The following is a 27,520-nucleotide window of genomic DNA, read 5'->3' on the forward strand; positions in this document are numbered from 1 at the left end:
ATTTCCTCTCGTCCTATCACTAGTTACTTGGGAGAAGAGACCAACCCCCACCTCGCTACAACCTCCTTTCAGGTAGTTGTAGAGCGCGATGAGGTCTCCCCTCAGCCTCCTCTTCTCCAGGCTAAACAGCCCCAGTTCCCTCAGCCGCTCCTCATAAGACTTGTGCGCCAGATCCTTCATCAGCTTCGTTGCCCTTCTCTGGACACGCTCCAGCACCTCAATGTCCTTCTTGGAGTGAGAGGCCCAAAACTGAACACAGGATTCGAGGTGCGGCCTCACCAGGGCTGAGTACAGGGGCATGATCACCTCCCTACTCCTGCTGGCCACACTATTTCTGATACAGGCCAGAATGCCGTTGGCCTTCTTGGCCACCTGGGCACACTGCTGGCTCATGTTTAGCCGGCTGTCAACCAGCACCCCCAGGTCCTTTTCCTCTGGGCAAAAAAGCAGGTATAGAAGCAGGTATTGCACCTCTGAGGCTTGCCTGGGAGATGCCCTCACCTATCCCGGATAGCATGGCTCAGTTTGCTCCCATCGTGTAACTGTTTTAACGGAGAAATCGCTGGTTCCTCCTCTGCTCTTGTTATTTGAGGACATTTGTTCCTCTGCTCGTGTGCTTTTGTGTAATTCTACGTGCTGTCCCTGTTCCTGTGAACATGCATAGAGCCAGTGTCTATACTTACTGCCTGTGCATAGGCGCCATATGCTCCAAACTGGATGGCCATGGGGTTGAACATGCCCATTTGTCCTGCCATTTGCTGCATGCGTCTCATTGTACGCTCCTTGTCTGTATCTGCAAACTTCACCACCAGGCTTGAAGAGGCTCCCTGCAGGACAGGAAACAAAAGGAGACACATAAGGGAATTAGCCAGGTACACACCGGCTCATGCAATCCATACATCTACCACAGATTTGGTAGCATGGGATCCAGCTGACGCTGATTTTTCCCATGCAACCTCTCAGACCTTTTGAATTGGGCCTTTGCAAGAGGCTGAGAGCATCAGGAAGGAAGGAAAAGACCCTGGAGGGTGAATGACTGAGGCCAGCAGCCCGGTTCCTAGTTTCCTCCAAAATTCAAACTTCCAGGCTGTCATTAATGTTCTCTCTGCAAAAGTTGTTGCCTTATTCTTTCAACATACAGAAAACCTTCTGGCCCAGCAGGTTGTCCTCATCAGAGGACAAAGATCTGGACTCAGTGCAGCAAAATGTAGGAGCTTTTGCTGGATGAATGTGGTAGGATTTATGAACTGATTTATTTTGATGGAATGTGTTAGCTCTGTGCATGCCAGACCCCCTGAGCTGGATCACCCTTTCACACTGCCTTGTCTTGTAACCCCCATATGCAGTGAGAAATCCATGCCCAGCCTTGGAGACAGGATTCAGTATGCTGAGCAGAGTGTATGTCTCATCACGAAGCAGCATCTCTTCAGCACTATTAAAAATAGTACCTGATGGACCTGAGTTTCGTCTCCGTGAACAGTAGGAAATAGAGGCTACTACAAAAGAGTCCACGTTTGATGTTACACTTTTCTAGGAAAGCTTTACAATGTTTGGGTTATGTCTGCAGTCAACACCGGTGCAGAACTACCGATGATCATAAGAGCTGTCTGCAGAAGTCTGTGAAAAATACAGAGCTTTTGGGAATGTAAGAAATGCCTCTCCTCCCCAAAATGAGATGAAAGGTCAGTAACTGCAATTCTTAAATTTCTGATAGGAGACAGAGATGGGAAGAAATAGATCTGCTTAGGAAGGAAGGCACTGATATTTTTTTGGCTGGCTCCAAGGATGTCCTAACTTCATGGGTTGGTTGATTCCCCACAGCGCGGTCTCCCCGTGGGAAGAGGGGTGCAGGGGAGGGGGGATCCGGCAGCCGCCCCGACGGCAGGCAGACAGTTGCCTCGGGAGCTGGGCTGCCACCGAGCCTGGGGAGATGGGCAGGTGAGCTGTCAGGAGACTGACAAAGAGCAGCTGAAATCATCGCGCTCCCATGGTACGCTTCCCTTTTGACACACTGGTATCCGCTGATGGAAATACAGTCAGTGGGGAAATTTCCAGCTCAGCGTCTGGCTGCGGCGGTAGAGGAAGACCAGCTCCGTGCCAGAGGAGCTGGGCTGTTGCGGGGCCCTCGTTTTTCTGGCAGAGGTGGGATTGCCTGGGATTGCACAGGGGGAGTGTTATTAACTGGTTTACACTCATCCCTATGTACCTGTAACCAGAAAAAACATAGTCTCAGTGAAAGCAGAGTTGCTCTGCTACAAATTGGGAATAGTGTAGTAAACCACAACTATGGACATACATATATATAAGTCCAAGCTATGCATATTCAATAGCCTCTCCAGATCTTCAGTTATGAATTACTTGAGGAATTAACATGCTAAAAAAAAAAAAAAATTATCTAAGGCCACACAATGAGCGATGTTCCCCTGGATTAGCAGCCTGTTCTGGGAGGAAGTGATTTTCATTGGCAAAGAATCTTTCTTTTTGACCTGTTAGTCTCTTTCTAATAAATCTATAACCCACTCAAACAATGTGGTGAAGAGCAAGGGGTTGAAAGAACTGCTTCAGGAAAACAAAGAGATGAAGAGATGAATGCTCTATTCAAGGGTGGAGAGCAGTCTTCAGAAGTTATTATAAGAGCAAAACAGAAAGCAGGGGTGCTGGGGAAGAAAAAAAATCTAGCCAAAATTCCCCTGCATTTCTGCTCAAGGCTGGGTGACTTTTCATTTTTTTAAATCACATGATGTAGTTATTGATCCTTCCCCAAATCACACTCTTAATTGCAGCTCATCGAAAAATAGATATTTTAATGCATACATTTCCTGCTAATTATCACCTGGACCAGTCCTTAATTAGATTTCAACACTCATTTAATTAACCCTGATCCAAGAGACTGTTTGGTAACCTGAATCTAATGATTTAAACCTATTTGTAGCTGCATTGGAGGGAGGCACTGGTCCACAGCAGATTGGGCTGTTCAGAGCTGCTGTCATGATTTGCAGAGCAGAGGCTGCAGCATGGTGGGCACAACGCAGCACGGAGGACTTTGAAACTGAATAAGGTGAATGAGTATTCATCTCTGCAAATGGGGTTTGAAGATGTGACCTGCTCTAGTTAGCAGGACAGAAAAGTGTAAATAGGTTGGTGTTTTCTTCCTTCCCCTCTTCTTTCTATTTGCCCTGGAAGACTTAGGGCCAGAGAACCGCCTCAGGAAATTGTTGATGCCTCACACTGTTGAAAACTATGCTATTATTGTAGATGGCATCATGAAAACATGGGTAACCTCCACATGACGTTCTTGCCCCTGGAGTGTTCTTCCCTCCTGATGTGAGTCGTAGTGACTGCACAGCAGCCGTTTGACCCAATGGGATCTAAGACTGCCTCTTATGAGATGTTTTTCTGGGTTGCCTGTCACAGCAGGACTTCAGGCCTCTTTGAACATCACTATCATGCACACAGGGCAGAAAGGCTATTGGCAAATAGAAGCAAATTAGAGCGCACACTACAAAGAAAAAGGAGAAAAAGGAGGGTTTTTTAAGAGTGCTCTGCAATGAGATGTGCATGTAGGCGGTTAAAGATATGTAGCCGGTAGAGATGCAGCACTGCTTTTGAATATGAAGATTGACCTTGGAATTGATGCTTTCTGTATGTGGTTCCTCATGTGCAGCCCTTTCACGTGGCCCAAAGGAAATCAGGCAGTAAACTCTATCATATCACAGAGTGCAGGATTTTCAGCAGAGGAGTCAAACAGCGCTGTTCATCTATAGCAGCACAAGACTACTTTCTACTCCAGTGACTCCTACTAATCCACTGGATAACATTAGAAATGCCCCAGAATGGGCCAAATTTTCCATGGGGTAAAAACTGCAGAGCCCTTCATCTGGGCTATTTATTGCTTCCACAAGCAGTTAAACCATGGTGTAAATCAGCCGTTGTCTGCTGACAAAGGCAATAGGTCCTGTCTGCTTGGTCATTTATTAGTAATACATAATCTCCCTCTTGCTCTCTCCGGTTGTTGGACTGGACCTTATATTTCACCAGCCCCCAAGAGAGTTACAGTGGGTAAGTCAATAATGTTTGAAAAGTACTTTGAGATCTGTGCGTTAATTCTGCATTTTACCGAAGGAAGGACCTGTTTATTTCTCTACCCTGCAGATCCACAGTCAAAAGAGACTATCATGAAAGTGAGCATTCCTGTGGTGCTTCTGCAATAGGCTACTTGGAATTGGCATTTATCTCCTTTCCCATGAAATCAACCTCCTTTTTCAAGTGCTTTGATATCTACTGATGAAAAGAAAAATATAAGGGCTAAGTATTATTATGTTTTCCCTATTCTCTCTTGGGCCAGCAAGTCTACTTAATATGACTATCTTGCTTCCCGTCCCCCTCCCGTGTGTGGTAATGAATTGCTCCCCTTAGTCAGCAGAGTCAGATGCTCTCTAGGCTGGCAGGGTGAGGGAAAAGATGGAGGAAAAATCACTCTGCGCCACAGTCACTTTGTAATCCCTAATCAGAGTCCTCTGTGGGAAAAACTAATTTCCCAGCCTGTCTTGACGTGTGAAATAAAGTCATTCTTGAAAACAGGAGCTTGACAGGTCGCTTGTGAAATTTCATATTCAACTAAAAATAAAATATCCATCCATTGATATTTCATTTAAAGGCAAAGGAAAACAAATCTTTTGCTTGGTTGTTGGGGCTGTTTAGTTATGGCCTTCCAAATGGAATGTATACACAAATTAAGCAAAAGCTTTTCGGGAGACCAAATAATACTGCACGACATCAGGGAAAGTTGCTTCTCCCTAGAACAATATTCATAGGACAAGTTTTGTGAAGATGTTTCCTTGCAGAATATATGCCTGAATTTTCTTTTCCTGTGAGCCTTATAAGTCTCCTCTGACTCAGTATGTTACCGATCTCTACAGATGGTTAGACAACTTCTTCTTGCAAAACTAATGAATTTGGGCCTAATTCGCCAAAGCGAACCGTGTTTAAATCATGTTTCACTTTAAGCTTAGTGAATGTCTTATTGGAGGTAAGCATACACTTAAGTACTTTACTGCAAGGGTGTCTCTCTCATACAGGGGGACTTTTACATCTTGGTTAGCTCAAATGGAGCCAGTTAAAGTTCTGGGCCAAAAATATTTTTAAAAGGCTTGTTACATTAAAATTCCAGAGACTAAAGCTCTTGAGTGGAAGAGATCTGAATGTGCAGATCCTATTAAGTACCTTCCAAAATGTCAGCCATGCACACGAGCTAAGATGCTTAAATGAGTAGGTGCTGCTGGATACTTCTCATTTGGGCAATCAGACTACCTTCCTAAGTGTCACCACGTGAATGGGGTTGCTTGCATTGGAAATTTTGCCTTAGCACTCCCTTTGCAACTGCAAGGCAGAGCTGGGAGGATACTGACCTTCAGCAAGCCATTCCGGGTAGTATTTCCACACAAGGATCCTTGACGTTAGGGCCCGAAAGCCAAAGGAGCATTTCTTTGGTTTGGGCTCTGTCAGATCAGGCCATTTGGTATGATGCCTCCTAAGTTTGAAACAAAGCCAGATTTTTTTTGGAAATGCCTGGGTAGCTCTACTGAAAATAGGGCTGCTGAATTAGCCAGTAGGGGCTTGATCCCAACCTGGGATTTTAGACTAGCAAAAAAGAAACTACTGTTCAATTAAAACTGTAGAGCAGAGGGAATTTTAGCTAGGTAGAAATGTAATTACCCGTGCTGGAAGATGGCCAGAGGACCAGGACTAACATCCCTCCCTTCTTGTGAAATATGCTATGTTTTTCTGTACTCAGGGCTTCAATTTCATGTCTCATCTGAAAGATGAGAAGGATGGCAGTCACTAGGAGCGATTTCCACTGTACAGTCCTGAGAGCTGGTTTAGACACACTTGAGACGAGAGTGACAGAGACGGAGCGGGGAAAGGAGGCATTCATCCAGGGCTGGAGTGACAGACCCTTTGATAATGCTGCTCCCTCGGTAGAGGGGATTCTTCATGCAATGTCTAAGCAGAGAGAGTTGCTGCAGGTACTTCCCTTCACAGGTCTCCGGAGCTGTAATTTATTTGGAGTGGAAGCTTGATTTAGGTTTTACTTGCCCATACGCTACTTAGCAGGTGTCTCTCTGAGCTAAAGTTATTGCTTTCCACAGGGCAACAGAATCATTGACTCCTGGTGGCAATGTACCCAATTCTAATTAGAAAGAACTCGATATATAACCCGGGTATTAGTATGCCCCTCAAATCAAAGGCAGATATCCAAACAACCTAAACTTCAAAGCAGAGTTCTTCAAGCAGCTCTGCATTTTTCAGCTTAGTCTATGGATGATAAAAGTCCTCACAGAATCATTCGCCTTCCTTAATGCATTATGAAGTGGAAAGTGTTGTTATACCGGTAGACTGGAAATTCTTACCGGCTGTTTAGGAATATGAAAGCAATAAATAATTATTTTTTGTCTATTTGAAGACAAACTTAAAATCCAGAATTCAAAAGAAAATGCTATAGGTTTCCCTTTCCCATAGTAGCATAGTTTGGAAAATAAGGTATGTTTAATTCTGTATTTACTAAAAATATACTTTCCCTGAAAATATTCTTACAGCAACAAATGGTGACTTGATGTAATTTTCTTTATAAATTATTATTACCATTAAGAAAATGTTTGGTAGCTGCAGCATAAAGCCCCGTGAAAGCTAGTATCTGAATGATCTTTCCTTCTAGCTAAATAGGCAAGGATGAAAATAAGAGAAGTGGAATAATTCCAGAGCCATAAAGTGAATTGTCTATTGTCACAGCAAGGCAACATCACAACCAGGTATGGGGCCCCTGGTGCTTCGGGACTCTGCTCACGTGAGCTCCACTCTTCCTTGGCAGTTCAGGGTAGGACATGAATAGCCTAAGATGACTTGGAAAGAAACAGATGTTGAGGAAGGGCTGGCAAGCTGGGCAGATATATTTCAACTGTGCATGTGACATAAAAGAGCATTTCAGCGGCACTGAGTTGCAAACATGCTGCACATGACTGGGCATCCCAGATGACTGTCATGCTGTATGACTCTAGGCTATCATGGTGTAAAGCATGTTGTTTGATCAGGATAGTAAAAAGTATGTGCATTTTTGCAGCATATTTAAACTGAAGATCTCCAAGCACTGTACAACCACAGGGTCATTAATTGATAAAAGATTCTGCTTGCAGGGAGGTATCACCAATGCTTTAGCATGGTGAAACAGGTGGTCAACTAAAGGTATGAGATGGTGTAAACTCAGTGAAGCTCTGCTGGTTTTGGAAGAACAAGAGGTTGGTTTATGCTGAAGGATCTGCTCTTACTGCATTCCACTCCACCAAGACTGAAATGTGTCACCTTGCTGCTGGGTGAGACTTCATAACCACTATTCCTGTGAGTACCGCACAGACCTTTGGGATGGGAAGTCAAGCACATTGCCCTACCTGATTTCACTTGCCAGGGGACGTCTGAGGCAAAGACATTGGTGTCTGGTAGGATGTTTTGCATTTGTGAATTTGTGTGGACTTCAATTGAGTGTCTTATCTAAAAGTTATTGTTTTGCTCTAAATACACCTTTGCCCTTTAAAAATTAATTTTGGTCTTTGTAAAACACATTTGGGTAATAGCTGCTGAATCACTTAATGCCGGCTATGTTTTGGGTAGGGATAGCAATCTACCAATTATTAAGGTCTTTCTATTTTCCTTACAAGAATGTGTGTTATCAATCCAGACCACACACCTGAGCAGGGCTGGGAAGGAGAGGATTAAAGGGAAACAAGCAGAAGCAACCAGAGTGATTTCATGTTAATCCAGAGCCCACTTAAATCAAAGGGAAGATCCCACTGATGTAAGTGAGGTTTGGAGCAAAAGAAAGAGGAAGGCAAGAGGGGGGAAGAAAGAAACCCCCCCAAAGCAAGCAGAGAGGTAAAGACCTAACGCTGACATCTTCATTCTCCTCCTCGGTGGGAAGAGCACATCCATACTAAAGGAAGGTGGTGATGTCCAGCGGAGCTCCCTCCCGTAGGCTGGGAACACCCCTGCCAGGCAGGAAGTATTTATGCCTCCCAGGCTGGAGGCTTATCAATGTCTCCGATATCCCAGAAAGGTCAGTGCTTGCAAATTATTTTAGCCCCTGCAAGTTCTAACCTCATCCAGATGAGACAAGTGTTGAGTGCAGCGAGCCTCGCAGGGGCTGCTGCTGGCATCAGGACTTGGGCAACGCTCGGTGGTGGCACAGTCCCGCTCCCGCTTTCCCCCGGCTGCCTCCACAGCTGTTGATTTGGTTCCCAGCTTCCCCTGGATTTATAAAAAGATGTTATGGGTGCCAATTAAATCCTTTTGTCTAGAGCGAGGCCGTGCGGCTCACGAGCAGTTATCCTTCTTATCCCATTTGGAGGCAATGAATGCTGCAGCTTGGAGGGAGCGAGGAAGCCCGGGGAAGACGGCGAGTGAAACCTGTCACGTCCCAAGGGTCTCTTTGCTGTCCTACCAGATGCCTGCACAGCTACAGAAATGTGACTAGAGAAGTAAAGGCCGTCTTTAGCACCAGTATGATTCATACCCCTTGTCAGGCAGCCTGGATTTCTATTCTGGGACCCAGAAACATGTGATTTATTAGTTCATTTATGGAACAAGGGGTGAGGCAGGGAACACGGTCCTATGATTTTATTTTTTATAGAAAGAATGAAGGGAAATTATGGTAACAGTGGGAAACTGCTGGCCCAAAGGTTGTAGAATCAACTGTCTTGGTAGCAGCAGTGGGGTGGGACAGTCTATGAACCTTAGTCCACCTCCAGCCAGAACCTGCTGCCCAAAGGAAAGCGAGGCTGAGCTATCAAGAGCCTTTGGATCTTGATGGAAGAAATGACTGCAAATTAACATCTCGGTATTCCATTGCTTCTTTCATCCCGAAGGACAACATATGACTTTATAAACGGTGTTCAGGTAGCATATTCAGAAAAATCATTTGTTACTGGAAGGAGGGCCAGGCCTGCTCCTGATGAGTTATGAATGGGTTCCTAATGTATTATTATTTTTTGATAGAAGGAATTGGAGTGCTGTGCCTTGCCCTGAGTTAAACAAGCCAGTCTGTGCGTTACACAAAGACATTGCGTGGAGTGCATGTTCTTTAAAGAACAGAAGATCGACAGTGAAGAGAAAAAAAAAGGGGTCTGAGTTGGCGTCTCCATTCTCTTCCATCAGCTTCTCCAACATCAGCAGTGTAAAACGAGGCCTCAGCCTTCCACATTAATTGAGCAGATGGACTTGCGTTGATGATACCCCACCCTGCCCTAGACTTTGTGATTTTGGGGCAAGTAAATTTAGGGCAAATTTAGCTGTGAGGCATGAAGGGCACTTAGATGCTGGACTCTCATCAACTTTCACCCAGAATTATCTTTGAAAATCTCCCCTTTATGTTTCTGTGTTCATGTAAAAGTCTAATCACTTTCCCATTTCCTTTTTACCCTGACAGCCTGAGGGGGTCAGCGACTCTCTATCTCTTTACTGACTGTCACAAGGTGGCTTTTATTAACTGAGGACTTGAGCCCATGCTGGAATCTAAATGAGAGTAAATTTTGTTAGGTAATTGATACTCTGAATTATGGTCTGTTTAATTGTTGTCTGTTTGTATTATGGTTTTGTCTAAGGTTCTATTTATGTTACCCGGATATTTTGAAGACACCCTTGGGAAATGAGGTGGTGGACTGATGGCTTCAAGTTTGACCTTCTTAATTTTGTGTTTTCCAGATTTAAATAAATATTAAGATTTAGATTCTCAAGTATCCACTGGTTATTACTTCTCTGCTGGGACCAGGAACAAGAATTGCTGTGACTTTGGCTATGAACTGGCTAAATATAATGATTAATGGTGTATCATTCCCAGACATTGTATTGTTGCTTCTTTTGCTTATCTCTTAAGTTTTGTCCCTTAGGGGGACATTCAGATGACCTAATTGCAGCCATTTTGGGTTATCTATTCTAAATCATCAATTACTTAAGACAGACAGATGTCTTTCTGAGGGGCTAGTCTGTCTCCTTCAACTGTAAGAGAAGTGTAGATGATAAGATTACAGATGACCTCAAAGTTTTGTACTTTGACCAACACTTCGAGGTAATTCACCAACCTTCCAACCTTTAGCTGGTAAGCTGCTAAGTTTGGGAACTTCCCTGTAAGAGGTTTGTATGGTGCTTAGCACACAACAATTCCAAGTAAGTCCAACAATAACCACATTTCCAACAGTAGTAGTCTGAGAGGAAATCTGCTAGTTTCTAAGAGAGTGAACAGCATGCTCCCGTTGAGGTGAGACCTGCAAACATGAAGCTGTGGTTCCACACACCCAGCTCACAGATTCGGTTGACTTCCTGAAGATGTGTCTTGCTGGAAGTGGAATATGCTACAAGTTTTGAACTGCAGTCAAACTCCCCCAACTTTGTGGAAATGACAAACCCTCCTTCCGAGCACTAAAGGCTGCCATGAGCCTGAAGGGAGAAGGGGAGTGTGCAGCTGGATGTGTGTGCGTACTTGCGAAGAAGGGAGGAGAGACGTGGAAAGTTTCTCCTATGAAAGAAATGATCCAATTTGAAGCAAGTCCCTCATGGGAAGAGCTGTGACAGAGGCTGCTCTGTTCCTGTTAATTTTCACAGTGCAGCTGTCAGCGGGTCTGTAAATAGTACTCCGTGAAGCCAACACTTCCTATCCACACATCAACCATTCAATTAACAGAAGAACAGAAGAAGGAAATAAAGTGCACCACAGCCTTCTATCACGGCTTTGATGTTTCCCAGCAATTTATGAAAGTGTACACAAATCTAATTACAAGCCCCACTGCTTCCCATTTACATGGAGCTCCTCAAGTTCAGAGCTGTTTATATCAAAATAATTGTTAAAAATACCTCAGCTGATCTACGGCATTGTGGCCCCCCACTCACCGGAGCCGCCACGCTGCTCCTCCCAGGGAGTTTCTGCCGACTCAGCGCTTTGGTGCCAGCATGCACGCATAATAACAGCCGCTTCCCCGCCGTTCTGCAAGCAAAGTGCCCGGGCTACAACTTCATCATGCCCACAAAGGCCTATTTTCCTTCTTTCCTCCACCTGCTCTGAGCTCCTTCTGCAGACTCTCACAGCTTTCCCTTCCACCCCTAATTCACCTAAATATTCCTCTGCTGTGTTGACAGGGGGTGAGAACAGCTGCTTGGCCAGTTTCCGTAATGGGACTGTGTCTGAAGACAACTTCACAGCGCTCTGCAAAGTCGTAACTGCATCGTAGGAATGCACAGCAATAATAATAGCAGTCATAAACAGGAGCCGGAGTTGGTTTCTTTGATGGGGCACCTGGGCATCCAAAGCCAGGAAGATGGGAACCGGTGCCCCATTTGCCATGAGTTTGAAAGAGGGCCACTGCACATGACATATTGACAATAACTTTTGTTTCTTAGGACAATTTTCTATAATCTCATATTTAAGTTACTCTCACTTGGTGAACTAAATAGGTGAAAAATTCCTCTAGCTTAACTAATGGCAATCTCTTACAGTATGAGAGGGTAGATAGTATGTTGTATAAGGCAAGACGAGAATCCCTTCATCTGACTATTAATTGTGTTTGGTTGGGAATTTTGGTGCCATGGGTGGACTTCCAAGGAACATGGTAGGTGGAGGCTGAAAGTCAACCTTGTTCAAGGTATTGTGTCATTCATATTTTCTTGATTAATAAAAAGAATAGTAAATACAACAATTAGAGATCTAATCTGCCTGTCGCCTAACAGCACTGAGCAATAATTGCATAATTTGACATAGGTGGTTCCTGAGCAGATATTTGAAGTTGTTTTTGTCATTTGGGTTGATAAGAGCTGCACAGAAAAATGTTGAAATGAAAGCCCCCAAGTTAACAAAGTTTTGGGTTGCAGTACTTCTTTTTTTTTTTTTTTAAGTTTAACTAAGTTGAATCTTTCTCTGAAAGGCAGACATCTGTTCAGTGCTTGAATCCAAGTTTCATATTTTCCTTTCTTTTCACAAAACCAGGGATTCCATCTGAAAAAGTAATTTGCAAGGAAGATGTTCAGCCAGGCATAGACAGACTTGGGATATTATTGCCTGGACGCAGAAGGAATGCTGTGGTTTGGCCAAGCTGATGCAGACTTCTATACTAAAACAAAAGAGGACTTGGCCCTCCTGATGGGGGAAACCACCTTACACGGTCCTGGAGGTCTTAATGACCTTAAATTTCATTAATTAAAGAAAGACATAGAATGAACATAGTGCTGACAATCAGTGTGTTAGGCAAGTTCACAGTACACCTAATGGATCAGGAGTCAGAGGACTCAGGTGTGGGATGCCTGGTTTCTGAATCCCAAATTGCTTTAGCTGGGCAGCAGACACCCAGAATGGGATTCAGCTTCCCTTGCATTGGATATGAAGTTAGATGTCCACTCTAAGCTGCTTACTCCTTGCACACTCAGTGAGGAGGCAGATGCTTCCACGGCTCAGTCAGGCAATCTTAACTACGTGTCTGAGGTATATGGGAGGAATCACCATCGGAAGGGAGGTCAAACGAATAGCTTTAATTTCTGACTTGTAGATGGCTTATGTCAGCTGGTATAGAGTCACCCTAGATCTTTAGCTCCAGCAAGATTACTGTGGCAGTGACAAGTGCAGCAGAAGGGTTTCAGGGTGGCAAGGGTGTATCACTGGTGAACAAAGGCAATTGTTGACTCTGAGACATCTGCAGGAAGCAAGTGTTTTTAGTTTTTGTTTTTAAGCAGTATGCGTCCTTTTTCATACTAAGTTGCAGTTCAGGTAAAGAACCACTATTTTGGAACTGGCAGACCACAGGAAACCAACATCTAAAATTAGCTAAGAATCACACTTCTAGTTGGGTTTTGGTTTGACAGGTTTCAAAATCTATTTCTGTAAAATAAAATTCCTCCAGAGGTATCTATTTCTCTCTATTGATTATAATAGAAACTTAGATAACAAACACTTAGATGACAACCTTAGACATAGTTCCTTAGCTTCTGGATGTCTCAAATTAGGTGAGATGAGTCCCACCTCAGGTATTCAGTTTAATGTCGTTGTGGAGATCTCCATTATAATTAATGAAAGGGCATTGCCCAGAAGGTGGGCTCATCCTAGCACAGAGAGATAAAGGGAAGAATGCACAAATCTCTGGAAATGTCTCTCTCTCTCCTTTCTGGAGGAATCCTAGATGATGTTTAGAATAGATTACAAACTTTTAGACTGTTAAAGCTAAATCAAATGAATCACACTCTTCACTTCTTCTGACCTCTATGCAGAAAATGTAGATAACAGTACTGTTTTACCCCTTCCAGGAATTAATTCACAACAAAAGAAATTCTGACGTGCCACGGTGGGCGAGATGGTGAAAAAGGTGCAACAGTAGTATAGTTTTTAACCCTGTGTACTTTCTGGGTAGGATAAAGGCTGCTGCGATTTAGGTATGTGTGATGAAGCATGGAGGAGAGTTTTTTCTGCGTGGGTGGATGGACAAGGCCGTATCTTAGATGTGTTAGATGTGTTGTGCAGAACGACTCTTCAGCATTTGGCTGTCTCCCGGATATGAAGACATGGAGAGAAGGAGAAAACCAAGCTGAAGATGATGCCTAGGTAGGAGCATGACTGACAGGTAGGATGAAAATGTTGTCCACAGTGATTGGGAATGGAGGCGGAGGAAAGAGGAGACAGGGTTTGGGAGGAAAAGTTCAAGAGCTCTGTTTTATACATATTGAGCTTGATCTGACAGCTAGACATCCACTAGGAGATGCTGGAAAGACAGGCAAGATTTTAGTTTGGACAGGAGTCAGTCCTGCAGTTGAGAAGTTAGATCTGCAAGCTGTCACTATAGAAATAGTAGCTGAATTTGTGTTGGTGGATAAGGCTGCTAGGGACAAAGCTTGGATGAGGAAGGGAAGAGAATCAAGTGAAGAGACCTGTTTATGCCCCCATATGGATGAGGAAGAGAGACAGGAGGGCACAGAGTAATCAAAGCTGAAAGTACAGGGCATATAATTGTTATAAATACATTATAAATACATGCAAAAGTACATGAAAATTATGATCTCTCATAAAGGAGGACATGGAGGTCAAGTAAAACACTATCATAAAGCTGAAGAGTTGATAGCCAATATGATTTAAAAAGACCCCAAAAAGCTTTCTTGGTAGGTAGATACAGAAGGAACTTCAGACCTGCTCAGAAGTCAGGGATTTTGAGAAAGTTATTTCTAACAGCAATTGATTGTGTGAAAATTGGAAAGTTGTAGACCTGTTTGGTGGGCCCTTAGAAGAAATAAGTGCCTTGCATAGAGAAGTGGGCTTGTGATGGATGGTGGTCAGGCACCTGTCCAAGGAAAGGTTAATAAAAAAAAAAAAAAAAAAGAAAAAACTTTCATAAAAGAAAGTTGCCTTTTGAAACTATTAGGCAACATATGTTGTGTGAACAGGAAGTCACAGTAGAGCAATAATCCTGACAGCTGTGGAGAAACAGGAGTCTGCTGCAGGAACGAACGGCTCGAGACCTGACAAGAATGATGATGGATGCCCCGTTGGTAGTACACGAGGACAAGGCAAGAGACATTTAAATTGGCTGAACCACAGGAACAACTTTGAGTTGGCATCGCAGCTGGACAAATGAGGCTGGTCCTAATGGTGAGAGAAATGGGAGGGGGGGACTGAAGGAAGATGGTAGCAATGCATCCCTCCTTTCCAAGGACAAGGGCTACATCCCCATCTCACCACGAGGTGGCTGCATTTCTCTGTGAACATCCAAGCCCTGAAAGAAGCTGCAAACCCTGAAGCACCATGAAAATGAGAGTAGGAACAGAGATCACTCAAAGGATTTGGCCCATCTCATTCAAAGCACCTTAAGCATTTTGAGGCCCTGTGTGAAAAACAGTGTGTGCTCCATGTCTTGATCAGATGGTGGTCACTCAACAGGTCCTCACTAGTCTGCTGAGCCATGGTAACTGCCCATGTGCCTGCTCGTAGCTCATGGGACATGCAAGGCAATGCCACATAACTTAGCTTATAATGAAGAGGTTGAAATGAATAATTTTCTACTTGCTTTTCCTGTGAACTAAGAGTAGGTATGTGGACTGCTGCTGAGGTTCAGCCAATTCATAGGAACTTGTCAAGCCATGGAAACTCGATGGTGGATCTGGGGTGTGCATCTAGTAAGGGTTAAACTGTGATGCTTTTTCAGATGCCCAGATTTGGTTATTCAAGAACTTTTCTAGAACAAATATGTGAGTCAAATAAGTCAACAGGAAAAATGGTCCCATAAAAAACTGATTGATGAAATGGTCAAATTCTTGATTGTTTTGCACATCCTAAGTTCAATTGACATCAGCAAGATGGAATAGAAATTTGCTCCCAAGTGGTCAAGAGATGAGTATTTTTTCTTATCTAAAGTGTGCTGAAAATAGGAAGGATAAGGGCTGGGGAAGGATAAGGATATTTTGGGTATAGTAGATCCAGATAAAATCTTAAACTCTCCTTGGGTTTTGTCTGTTTTCTCCCATCTTTCTCTCACCTCTGTCACCTGAGTTTGCAAGATTTTTGGGACAGGAACTGATTTTTTGTTACACCTTTTTGTGGTTCCACACCTGTGGAACTGCAATTCCTGGTGTCTGTTTATACACATTATCACTTAGGGTCAAAGTTTAAAAGAAAGTCATTAAAAATACCTCTTTGACCTGTCTCGGGAAAGATGCCCATAATATTTCATTATGGGATGTCAGCATCAAGCCCAGCATCTGGTTTTGTTAGAAGGAAACTTTTAGGAAAAGACTCCTAAAAGTAGTGTAATACTTCAAAAAATTGAGACTCCCATCTCTAAGGAGATTTTTTTCAATAGTGTCACTGTTTTAATCCGATTTGTGTAAGATGGTGTTCCAAAAAATGAGATCTTGATGGTTTGCTACTTTTAGAAACCTTTTCCCCTGTAAAGAATTTTCTGTTTTCGTCCCTGCAAAGACTAGAAACAATCTGCCAGGCCCACTTTAAACTTATTTGGATAAATTCATGAACTTACATTAGAGTCTATTACTGAAAGGGAGATTTTACACTCTCAAATATCTTTCATTGAGCTTCCTGCATCCTTTCCAAGTTGTCAGCATGCTTCTTAGCCTTTCGTGATTTACACTGTGAATAATTAGTAATAAAAATAATATACTCTTATAATAAACCAAAACACGTTGGAATAGATTGTCTTTCCCTGCTGACAGTGGAATGCCTTACATTCCTCTGGGTCTGTGTGATGGTGTACAAATACAATTTTGCATAGAAAATACTTTTCCATTTCTACTTTCCTGAACTATCAGGAAAGGCTTGAAACCCCATATTACTAGATATTTATCCAAGTGGAATGATCCCTCAAATGTTTACTGGAAGATTCAGTAGTTGGTCTGACTGTCTTTCAAAAGTTGGATGTAGGGGACCACATTTATGCCTGGGTAGACACTTTTGTAGTAGCAGTGAGAGGTGCCCATCACTGTGTGATTTGTCTCTAGCTTCTAGTGCTATCACATGAACATGCTGCTCTGTTGAATGCTGGCAAAAAGTTCTTTATCCTTCACCTAGAGGCAGGGACTCTTTGGGGATGGAAAACAAAGAAGCCCTTAGACACAAGTTTCTGCTAGATTCATCTCTCTGAAACTTGAAAGGTTACACTCATGGCGAGTTTGACCCGATGTTTTTGGCATCTGTGAACCATCTGTCTTTTTTTCAGGTCGTCAAAATTGCTGGTGACAGAACACAGCACCCCTTGGTGTTCTGCGCCTATGTGAAATGACAGTGTCATCCTGGCCTTTCCACTGATGAGTTAAGCACACCCAAGGCCCTGCATGCCTGAGCTGTTATCCATTCTTCCCAGAAGATGAGTTGTAGAGCATAGATAAATCATCCCTTCTCCTCAGTCAGGCCACAGGGCAGGAAAGGCTGGACCGATCCTCACTTGCCCGTGCTATAGAGCTACTCACCGGCATTGTCTGGCTGCCATGCAAGGCATTGATGGCTGCTTGGGCCTCCGCATGTGAAGAGTATTTCACAAATGCACACCCTGGAAGAGGAAAAAGAGGAACGTAAGAAAAGCTGCACTGGTACCACGAAAGTCAATCTAGCTGAGTATCCTGTCCTCAGAACTGGCCAATAAAGGTAGTGGAGAAACTATAACAAGCAAACATGCTCCTGGCTATTCCTTCCCAAAGTCCAGTCATTGGCAGCCTGAGGACGTTTTGAGGCAAAGCCACATCCAGAATCCCCACGCTGCTTGTAATGGGCGCTGACAGACCCAAACTTAGCAAGTTCTTTTTGAATCCACTTATCTTTTAACCTCCACAACTTCCAATTACAGTGTTGTACAATTTTACAATTTATTGGGAGAAAATGAATTTCCTTTTATTTGTGTTGGACTTAATGCTGAATGCTCCTTCCCCTGGGGTTATGAGAAACAGTAAGGAAGTGTGTAAAAGTTATTAGAAAGCTACACATACTTGTTACAAGCAACAACAGGTCAGCTGTATAGAAGGCATTCAGGTTACTCCAAACCATAGAGTACCTTAGTATATCACTGTCTGGTAAAGCTCCATGACAGACTGCTCAGAGCTTGTCTTGGCTCCAAGCAGCCTTGGTCTGACAAAGCGTAAGATAGCTTCTGATGAAGAAGCTGGGATGAGAGAGATCTGCATGTGATGATTGCCATCTTGCCACCACCAAAATTTGAATCTTAGTCTTTCACCGTGAGCTCCAGAGCCAGTGCCTTGTATAGGCATTCTCCTCTGGACATCAGAAAAAAGTAGGCAATGTTTCTCTGGCCTGCATTGCCATGTAAGGAATCTCTCACTGAACTCTTACATAAGGTTTTAAGGCAGAAAGGTGCATTTATGAATAAGTGCTAGAGTGCAGAAATGATCAACACTTCAAAGGGTCACATGCACCACTAGAGTGGGGGGAAAGTATCGCTAACACTCTTAGCTACAAGCAAACTGACTCAGAGAGAGGAAGAGTAATTTCCATATGCTAAGGCGGTTTTTGGAACAGATTGGGAGAGATCTGAGAAGTTCTGGCTTCCATCCCCTTCTATTACTACTAAAGACTTTTGAGCTTTTAATCAATTTGCAAAGCCCTAGCTGTTTCCCTGAAGGGGTGCAGATCACTGTACAGGGGATGCCAGTCCTGACAATGGGCCAGCTCTCCTTTATTCCCTTTGCAGAAACCTTTTAGAAGGTCCACACACCCTTATGGATCCATACAGTGCAGGGTGCAAACTAAAACATTGGAACACCCCGCTTGCAAACTAGAAGAATGAGCCCCAAAGGTCCCCAAAATCATCACTGCAGGCTGATAGAAGTGAGATTGAAGAAAGCAGTGATAGCCCCTTCTAAAAATAATACACACACATGAAATTAGCTTACAGTTAGGAGCCCTTCACTTTGCATTACCCTCTCAGCACTGTGCTCAGACTGTATTTCAGGAAAAGCACACTGATTGTTGCTAATAGTTGGATCTAATTTATAAGGAGCTGAGAGGAGACAATCATGAGAAAATGAGATAGATAAACTTCAGCTGGAAACAATAGGGATCAATTATGACATAATCGCAGCCCAGCATTCCCAGGCTCCTGAGATACTGTGCCTTCCTCTTCATTAATCAGAGATAATCCAGAATTAGGGTGTTTAATTATTTGCAGAGATTCTTTTGTACTTTCTGCCTCTAAAAAGAAGATGCTGATTAGCAAATATACAAAAGCTTTCCAGCTCCAGTCACCCATTGCATTTAGAGCAGGATTTTTGGCTGCAGTGTTGCTGTCATTGAAGGCTTCACACTCATCAGGTGAAATTCACCCCTGTGCTGAGGAACCTGATGGATCAGTGGAACTGGGTAAAGGTGGGAATGAAAGGAACAGCAGGCATTTATCTTGTTTAATACCCAAGATGCTAATGGGATCCCTCCTACAGCTTCCAGTAGGTTTTCAGGTAGCAGGGCAAGTGAAAACTCTGCTTTCACTGGTGTATGGTAGCAAGGAATAGCAGAGATCCCAACATTTTGGCCCTTTTGTTTGTGTGTTCAATGGGATGGCTTCTGTATGCAGCATCAAACATGCGCATAACCTTCTTCCCTCCCATTTTCACCAGAACTGACTCCAGGATCTCATGAGCTGAGGACGCGAGTCATGCCACCCTCCTCAGAACAATGGTGTCTCTTTGACAGGAGCAGATCTGGAGTTTGAAGGGATTTTTGACACGCAGAGAGATATAGAACCTCTGCTGAACAGGGAGATACAAGTGCTCAAATGCTTTTTCTTTCCTTAATTCCAGACTATAGAGCTGAAAGGGCTGCTCTGACTGTCTTGTCAGCTTGGAGGAGACTGCAGAGTCAGGGCCTAAGATTATAATTGCAGAGGGTGTAAGACTCCTCTTGTGGAACTTCTGGTGCCATGGGAAATCTCTACTTTCTGAGCGCCTGAAGTAGACAACTGCTGAATGGAGAAAAAAAAGGGAAAAGAAAAAAAAAAAAGAGACTGTCCAGAGAACAGCAATGCAGACCCTGTGGGTCCTGCTGGCTTGCTGAACTGGATCCACTTCAGCTTTCTCACCTGATGACTCCTGCTGAGGACTCCTGCACTCCTGAATGCACACTGGTGAGCTTTACCCGGAGGGGTGCAGGAAGGCTGCTTCCTCTCCCCCCTCTCCCAGGAGAGCCAGGCTCTGCATTCCCCTTCAGGCAGAGAAATGCCTCAGTCCCAGCTCTTCTGCTACCTGGTTGCATGCTCCAACCACTATGCCTACCCGAGAGACTCATGCAGGAGGTATTTCTGCAGCCTTGTGAAGGGCATGCCTCGTGGCTAAGGGCATCACCCATGGCTTCAGGCAAGGTGCAGGCAGCTTTCTGGCTGTGACTGGAGCGTGGTGGCATTAAAGTGGGAAGCTGGGACCTACCTTCTGAGAGCATTGCTTGCATTGAGGTATCTGGAGGACTTAGAGGCTCACCACAGGGATGCCTGGTGGGGCTTCACGTGGTGGGTTGGGTAGGATTGAAGTCTATGGGATCTGATTGCTATCTGGCACTTAGATAATCTGCTTAAATCTCAACTTAGGTGGAATTTAAGCCTCATGGGTTTTACCCAAAATAAGTAGCTCACAAGCAGTGTGTGTCACATATATTGGTTTCTAGCAGACGGAAAATATTACAGACTGGGAATAACTTTGTGGGAGTTGTGGCTCGCCTGACTGTCTCCTCAGATAAGGGCACTACACTTAAGTTTTCTGTTGGATTGACTGCTCTGTGTGCATGTATGTGTGTATGTAACTGTGTGTGTGTAAATTAGGAGCTTCACATTCTCAGAAATAGCACCAGCAAATGGAAGCTGGTAATATTAACTCCGTCAAGGCTCAGTATTGATCCTGAACAGCTCAGTGAAATGCAAGTCTGAGACTGCAGCCCGCTAGCACTAATAATTAAACTGGTTAGCAATATGGAGCTGCCACTCAGATTCAGACTTATAATGAAATTGTTTGAGGAAAAAAAAAAAAAGATAGATTAAGTATGAATAAAAGTCTGCGGGTTGGATCTCCTTTGGAACCTGTTTCTTACAGGTCTCAAACATTATTGCCTTTATTATTACTCTGTTTAACTCCTTTGTCGTTAGATTTTGTTCTGTATAATTCCAGGTGGAGGCAGACACTTTTTTTTTTTTTTTGCTTTTCCCCAATTTACTGATTTGTTCAGTGAATGGAGTGCTTAACTGCCTATCGTTATGATGGTTGGAGCTCTTCTAGGCCAACCTAGCCTACTGCTTTCCAGAGGGGCAGCCCCCGTCTTTGGGTGTCGTGAAACTAAAATAGCCATACAATTGAAGAAAGGTACCCACAGTTTGTTTTCAGCCATTTATATCAGGAAGGCTGAGCTTTGCTGACTTATATCAAACAGCTGCCTATAATGCTTGTGTGAAGTCTTTTTTGGCCACCAGTGATTTTGTGGAATAGCAATATCTTTCTCCAGTGTATCACTGCGATTTGGATTTTTTGCCTCTCTGTTGCAAAAATATGCTGGTTGGTGTTGTCACATGTCAAAATATCCAGTGAGATATGAACTGCGTCAGCAGGACTGGTCTCTTCCCTGCACATTCCAGCACAGTTTATGATATATTATACGCAGATCAATATTTAATGGACACATTACACTGTCAAGAGAAGAGGGCTTCCTATTCAAATTGAAGTTACTTTGTCTAGAGAGTGACGGGAAAAAAAATGACCCTCACATTCAAGAGAGAAGCCTCATTCTTACACCTGGGCTATAGCAAAGGATCCTTTGTGCTCTCCAGGTAACAAGTGATGCCAAAAAGTGGCAGAAGGGGGTAAGGCACCAAGTTTTGCAATGAAGCATTTGCATGTTTCAAACAGTAAATATCTACTGAGTGTAATATTTAAATCAGCACCTGTACCCTTCCACTTATGATCACTGGCCAGTGTGTATCTATGCAAAGACCAACTGAAGAAGGGGAAGACCTGGGGCTGGTGCGTGAGAAATAAGCAGAGACGGTGGCGGAGCCTGTGAGTCAAGAGGTAAAGCAGCAACCTTGACTTTGTTTAAAGAAAGAATTGACCTGTTCGATGGGGTGGGGAGAGCACATCTTGAGCGAACGTAAAGGCCCTGTGTTCAGAGGGGAGGCTCTGCCCTACGAGCAAATAGTAGGCATCAGTAGGCATCAGTTTGCATGAGACAAGACGTAGCTCATTGCAGGGCATATGTTTTTAAGTGCAATTATCTTTTTCCTCTCGTATACAAGCAGACAGTGACCAGCAAAGAAATTGCCTCCCTTGGCAAATGTGACCCCTCCTCATGTAAGAGATGCTGTCCTGAAGGCTATCTAGTGACTTTGTTACACCAGAAAATGATAAATACACTAAGACTGGTCCAGCTTGACACTAAAACCAGAGTGTGTCGCAAGCCATCACCTTACCTTTGCTGTTGCCATCGGGTCCCCGAAGGATTGTGCACTCCTCAATGTTGCCAAATGCCTCGAATAGCCTGCGCACGTCGTCTTCTGACTGCTGCTTATTGAGCATGCCCACAAAGAGTTTTCTGTCTTCTGGAACAAAATAAAGAGATGCTTACCATATTTCAGGAGGGATGTGAAAGCCAAGATGGCTCAGTATCACATGCAAAACAAACGGTGATTTCATTGACGTGACATATTTCAGAAGCTGCTAGTCATTTCAAGTGGCTGGCTCAAAAAAACTTAATAGCATCTGACTTTCAATGAGTGCTTGAAAATAATTTGGCAATTTAAAAAAAAAAAAAGAATCAAACCAAAAAGGTTTCATTATATATAAAATCTTTAACTGCTTCTCAAAAATCTAGGCACTGAAGTCTTACAAATCAGCTTTTTCTGATCAATTTTTGCAGTCAGCTTGCAGTAACTGAAATGACAACATCGCTCAGACTGTGATCCAAGAGGAATGTGGATAAAGATAGCATATAGAAATAAAGTCCAAATGAAAAATAACGTAAGTTAGTAGCCCTCGCAATACTAAATAAGTTGCAGGAAAAAAATGTTTAACATAAGCTATTTTAAATCAGGATATAATGGAAGCCACAGCCTGTAAATGGAGATTTGTCATTCATACCCACTCACAGATGCATACCTACAAGTTTGCATGAGTTTTTAAATGTATTTTTAGAATACATTTGAAATAAGGCCAAAGTTTTCAAAACGTACATTGTTTTTTGAAACATAAAGTTAACTCATATGATTACTAATATCTGAGGTAGCTCAAGCAGGTGATATTTCATGTCAAAGCACGACGTGGTCTGCTAGTAGATAATTGTATTTTGAATGAAGAAGGCTATTTATACTTGGACTTATACCAAGTATGAAGATCTTCAGTCCAGAATGAAACACCTTCAGAAAATATTGGTGAAAACAGACCAAACTAATGATTGCTGAGTTGTTAGAAACATCTCAGAGGGCACCGAGTGATGCCTCTAGATCAGGTTTATGTTCAGAGACTAGTACCATTGTACCAAGAAAAAAAAAAAAGAAATTTACATAGTTTACGTTGTGTATGTAAACAGGCCATTTGCACATGATTCATAAATGTCTTATTTATCATTCATTAAACACTATGTAAATGTGTGAACCAAGAGTTTTTTCCAGAGCAGTTTACAGAGCAGATGTAACCAATTTGAATAAGTATATGTAAATAAATAAATAAATTGTTTGATTTTTTAATTTATTTATTTTTAATGCACATGTTAACCTAAAGCTGAACGAAACACTGTTTGCAACAACCCTTTTCTGGCTGACTAATTGGGCGATTTATGTCACTTTTGTTCACCGAGAAATCATTGGTGTAGGCAATCTGTTCTGCTTCGACCAGTGTTTGATCAAAATTCCCCTCTCCAAGATGCACCTGCAAATTGGCAAATTACTTTATAGCCTTGGATAAGGATAATTTTTCATGCGGTGGATATCGAATGAAGATGTTAGGAGCTTTCAATCTTGCAGTGGAGTTATCCACGTGAACAAAAAGTGTACTGCCCACAGAAAATGAGGAGTTATGTTGCCTTCGGTTAGGCTGCTGAAATGGTAGGAAAAATAGGTTGAGGAAGGTACATGTGCATTTCTGATAGTGGAGAAAAAATAGCCTTCTGATAGACACATTAGAAGCAAGAAATATGCCTACTTTATGTTGGACTTGATTAAACAAAGGGACTTTTCAAGGTCTTTGCTGGCAACAAAAAGTTCAGGCTTTAATAATGCACAAAACCCTAACACTGTGTAGGTTGTCCCCATCTCAAGAGAAGGTGCTTTGGACACCTGTAAGGTTTGTTTTCTTGATGACCAAACTGACCTGCAAAAGAGAAACTCAGAGGTGAGGTATAAGCCTTAGAGGCAGCTACTGAAGTTGAGTGTGTGCTCTTTGGGGCATCTTTCAGTCTAGGGCTAGACAAAGCCTTGGAGAAAGAGTCCTGTACAAACTTCAATGGTTGTCCAGATGTTGGAGGAAAACCCACCCAGGGAATGAGACCAGCTGTCCTGGAAGATGGGAGATATTTTAGGAAGGGGGCAGAGCAGTGGGAACGAACCAGGAACGCTGCCGGCAAAAGACTTTACCTAGAAAGTTTGTGTCTAGTAAATACTTCCAGCACAGAGGAAGCAGCTGTTATATTGTACTTTATATAGTTTCCCCTGTTTGAAATAAGCTGCATCAGCAAAAGCACTCCTATATCCGTGTAACTGTATTTTCACCAGGCTTTTTGCTAATATAAATGTATCATTAAAAAAAAATCACATCCCTCCTCTGTCAGCAAAACTCTCTAGTGTGGAACTTGCCTGAAACTGCCTTGTCTGATTTAGTTTATGCAAAGCTAAAACCAGGTGTTTTAGGAACCACTTAATTTTATATTCTTTTTTTTTTTCTTTTTTTTTTTATTTTTTATTTTAGCCCCTTTTTCTGCATCTCTGCAGGACAGTAGGAGTGGTGATGCCTGTCCCCAGAGCTGGCTGGCAGAAGATGTGGTGCTTTGGTGAGCTGCCCACAAGGTGGCCATCAGACCACCAGGAACAGGCTCTGCCAAAGGTGAGGACCACCTTCCCCAGGGGCTGCTGGTCCAGCTGCTCCAGAGGAGGTGGCGTGAAGGGGACCCCCATGGCCAGCCAGGGCTCAGCGCTGCCTGGACGTCACCTCCAGCCCCATCTCCAAATCAGCGCCCTGCCTCCCTCCTGAAAAACTGTGCCTTGGGTTGTCAGGGGAATCATTTGTTACATCTGCCATCTCAGAAATCTACACAATCACACGCTCGGCTGATAAAAAATGAGCCAGTTTAACAGGCTTTTTTCTCTGAGAGGTTCTACTAAAGTGCTGCATTTACCTTTTACCTCCCAGCCCTGCCAGGGAGCTCAGCAGTGTGTTTTAACAACACCCCTCGCACATCTCGGGTGGGAATAGAGAGGGAAGGACCATTCAGCACATTCCAGGTCTTGGCTAATGAGTTTATCCTCTAATGGGCTTGTATGAGCCTCTTACACCCTGAGTGTCCCCATATGCTGCTCTTCCAGGTCCCAAACAAAAAGCTGACATGCCATGCACTGGGACAACTCCTTCTGCTTTGTAAATATGTCTGAACAAGGCCATGAGACTGCCAGAATAAAATGAAGAGAGGATGTGCTCGTGTCGGTGGGATGTGCACACCACAGGTACTCCCCACCAGACTTTTCCAGTGTCCTCGAATGAGAATGGAGGGTAGTACCTTGCTGTACCATCGCTCAGGCCACTCTACAACCTACAGAAACCAGAGGTTTAGGCTGCACACAAACCTGAAGCAGTCCCCAGATCAAGTTGTCCCTAAACTCTGCCTGTCTGTAGGGTGTAGGGTCCATCCCTACCACTCATGGTCCACCCATACCACCATGCTGAGTCCCATGCTTCATCGTCTTTCAGCGAGACACTCCCAAATCTGTGTGTCTCAGGACCTGCATCTGAATTTCAGAGCACTGGGTAGACTCAGTCCCCCGTGACCTCCATTGCTAAGCTCAATGCTATTTTCCCCATTTCAGATTGTGAGATTGAGGGGTAAAAAACCTTCAGAGCAGGCCCCGTAAGACCTGGGCCCCAGGGCAAAGTGAACACACAGTCAAGGAGAACAGAAATAACACTGTCCAGGAGCAGAAGAGAAGGACAAAAAAAGGCCGGCATGAGCCCATGATCTGGGATGCCCCCAACATGAGCTGTGGGCATGACTGTGTGCTCCAGCCTGAGCTGGCCCATGGCCACTGGAGAGGGAGTGGTACCTCGCAGTATCATCCTGTCTTACGCAACAGAGGTGGGCAGCCGTGAGGAGCAGCCTCTATCTCCTCCCTATGAGGGAAATCAAGACAGTGAGCTTACTTAGCATGTCTAAAGACAGGTGTGATGAAAACCTATTCTATGCAGCTTCCTCAAGGCCACACGCGGCCATGCATCAAGTATTGGTGCACACCTGAGCAGCCCCCCTTTGCTTTTGCAGGAAGGGTCTGTCTAAATTTCTATTATGCACACCAAAGTGACAGTTTCAGTTTCTATCACACGCCCAAATATATTACATTGCTTGGTGAAGAAATCTCACTAACCTCGCTGTAGAGGCAGTCCTTAACAGCAGCAGTCTGAGCAGTGACTCTGCCCCGCAGGTGGGGGCTGAATGTGGTGTCCATGTAAGCCTCTTCTCTGCACATTTTTGTTTTCCTTCATTAGTGTTCACCCCTTTATCAGTCTTTCCCCACAACCTGGGTCCATCATGCATGCTTGCCCCACAGAAATAACCATGGATGGCTATTTCTCTGTGCTCTGGTGCCCAGAAAAGCCAAGGAGGTTTCTGCTGGTACATCACGAAGCCCTCACTATGAGTGACCTGAGGTACTCCCATAATATTGAAAATTGAGTTCCACTCAAGTCTACCCCGTTTTGCCATCAGCAAACAATAGGATCCAGCACTCCGTTCCTCCAGGAAGATGGGTAGGGACAGAAAGGCCACAGCAATGGCAAACCAGAGTCCCTAGAGATGTCCCCTTGGTGACATTTCCAACATCCCCATGAAACCAGGCTCCCCTCTTCTTGGCCACTCTGCCAGCTGCGGAGGCTTGCGCTTGTCAGGAAAAGCTGGCTGCCAGGCACAGTGGTGAAGAAATGTAACTTGTCAGATAAATATACAGCATCTATAAATCTCCCCGGCTGTGTTTATACGAAGCCTCGGCACCTTCCCCAGTGCAAATAGGGGTTAAATTATTCCCTGTTCTATTTGTATTTAAATGTTATGTTTCTATGATAAGCGTAAGGCAGAGGTGTCAGACGGGCCCGGGCGAAGGAGGCGGCACGCGTGAAAGGTGAAATAATAGAGCGTTGCAAACCAAGTGCTGAGAGGAGATGGGAAGGGGGGACACAGGAGGGAGGGGGAGAAGGGGGAGGACGGGCACTAATTAAAGAGACAGAAGGGACAATGAGATGCAGGATGTTTGACCCTCTGTGGAGCAAGAGGACAAGAACAAGAATCACAGCAATTGTGGAGGGACTAGGGGAAAATTAGGGTCACTCACAGAGAGACATGACACAGGTTTGTGTTTATGCAGATAGCTCTCGCTAATGTGTGTGTGTGCGTGGGGGTACATTTAGATAAGAGTATATAAATACACTTGTGTTCTTGTATTCCTCATGCAAAACAAAGCGGTTGAATCCTTGTATCAGGAAAGCATAAGACAGCTTTACCATCTAGAACATCGCATCCAGGGCTTTGGAAATAAAGAAGGACAGATCTACCACCTTCGTGGCCCAGGCTAATCACAGGAGGGTGAACCAGAAGATCACTACAGTCCCTTCCAGCCACAAGCCCCCTTATTCTAAAACCCACGAGCCTCCCTGTTTCATCCCAAGTTCATTGCCAGGGCATTACACACGGATAGTGTGTGTGCTTCGTGCAAGAACATTTGGCATTTGCATATTTCTATATGGGAACAAGCATCTTCTGTATGCGCAT

General features: G+C 43.8%; 1 protein-coding gene across 1 annotated transcript in view; it reads right to left on the bottom strand.

The window, feature by feature from the left end:
- The window catches only part of LOC104073212 (CUGBP Elav-like family member 4), an 80,365-nt gene extending 58,263 nt beyond the window's left edge, over nucleotides 1–22,102 (bottom strand). The window contains exons 1-3 of the mRNA XM_009572907.1: nucleotides 21,972–22,102; nucleotides 16,990–17,069; nucleotides 684–827 (exon numbers count right to left, since the gene is read on the bottom strand). Of these exons, the coding sequence (XP_009571202.1) occupies nucleotides 684–827; nucleotides 16,990–17,069; nucleotides 21,972–22,077 (330 nt within the window). The 5' untranslated portion in view covers nucleotides 22,078–22,102. The remainder of the gene's footprint in view (nucleotides 1–683; nucleotides 828–16,989; nucleotides 17,070–21,971) is intronic.
- Nucleotides 22,103–27,520: the final 5,418 nt, after the last annotated feature.

The sequence above is a fragment of the Fulmarus glacialis genome, unplaced genomic scaffold, assembly GCF_000690835.1.
Source record: "Fulmarus glacialis isolate BGI_N327 unplaced genomic scaffold, ASM69083v1 scaffold8132, whole genome shotgun sequence".
Classification (NCBI taxonomy): Eukaryota; Metazoa; Chordata; class Aves; order Procellariiformes; family Procellariidae; genus Fulmarus; species Fulmarus glacialis.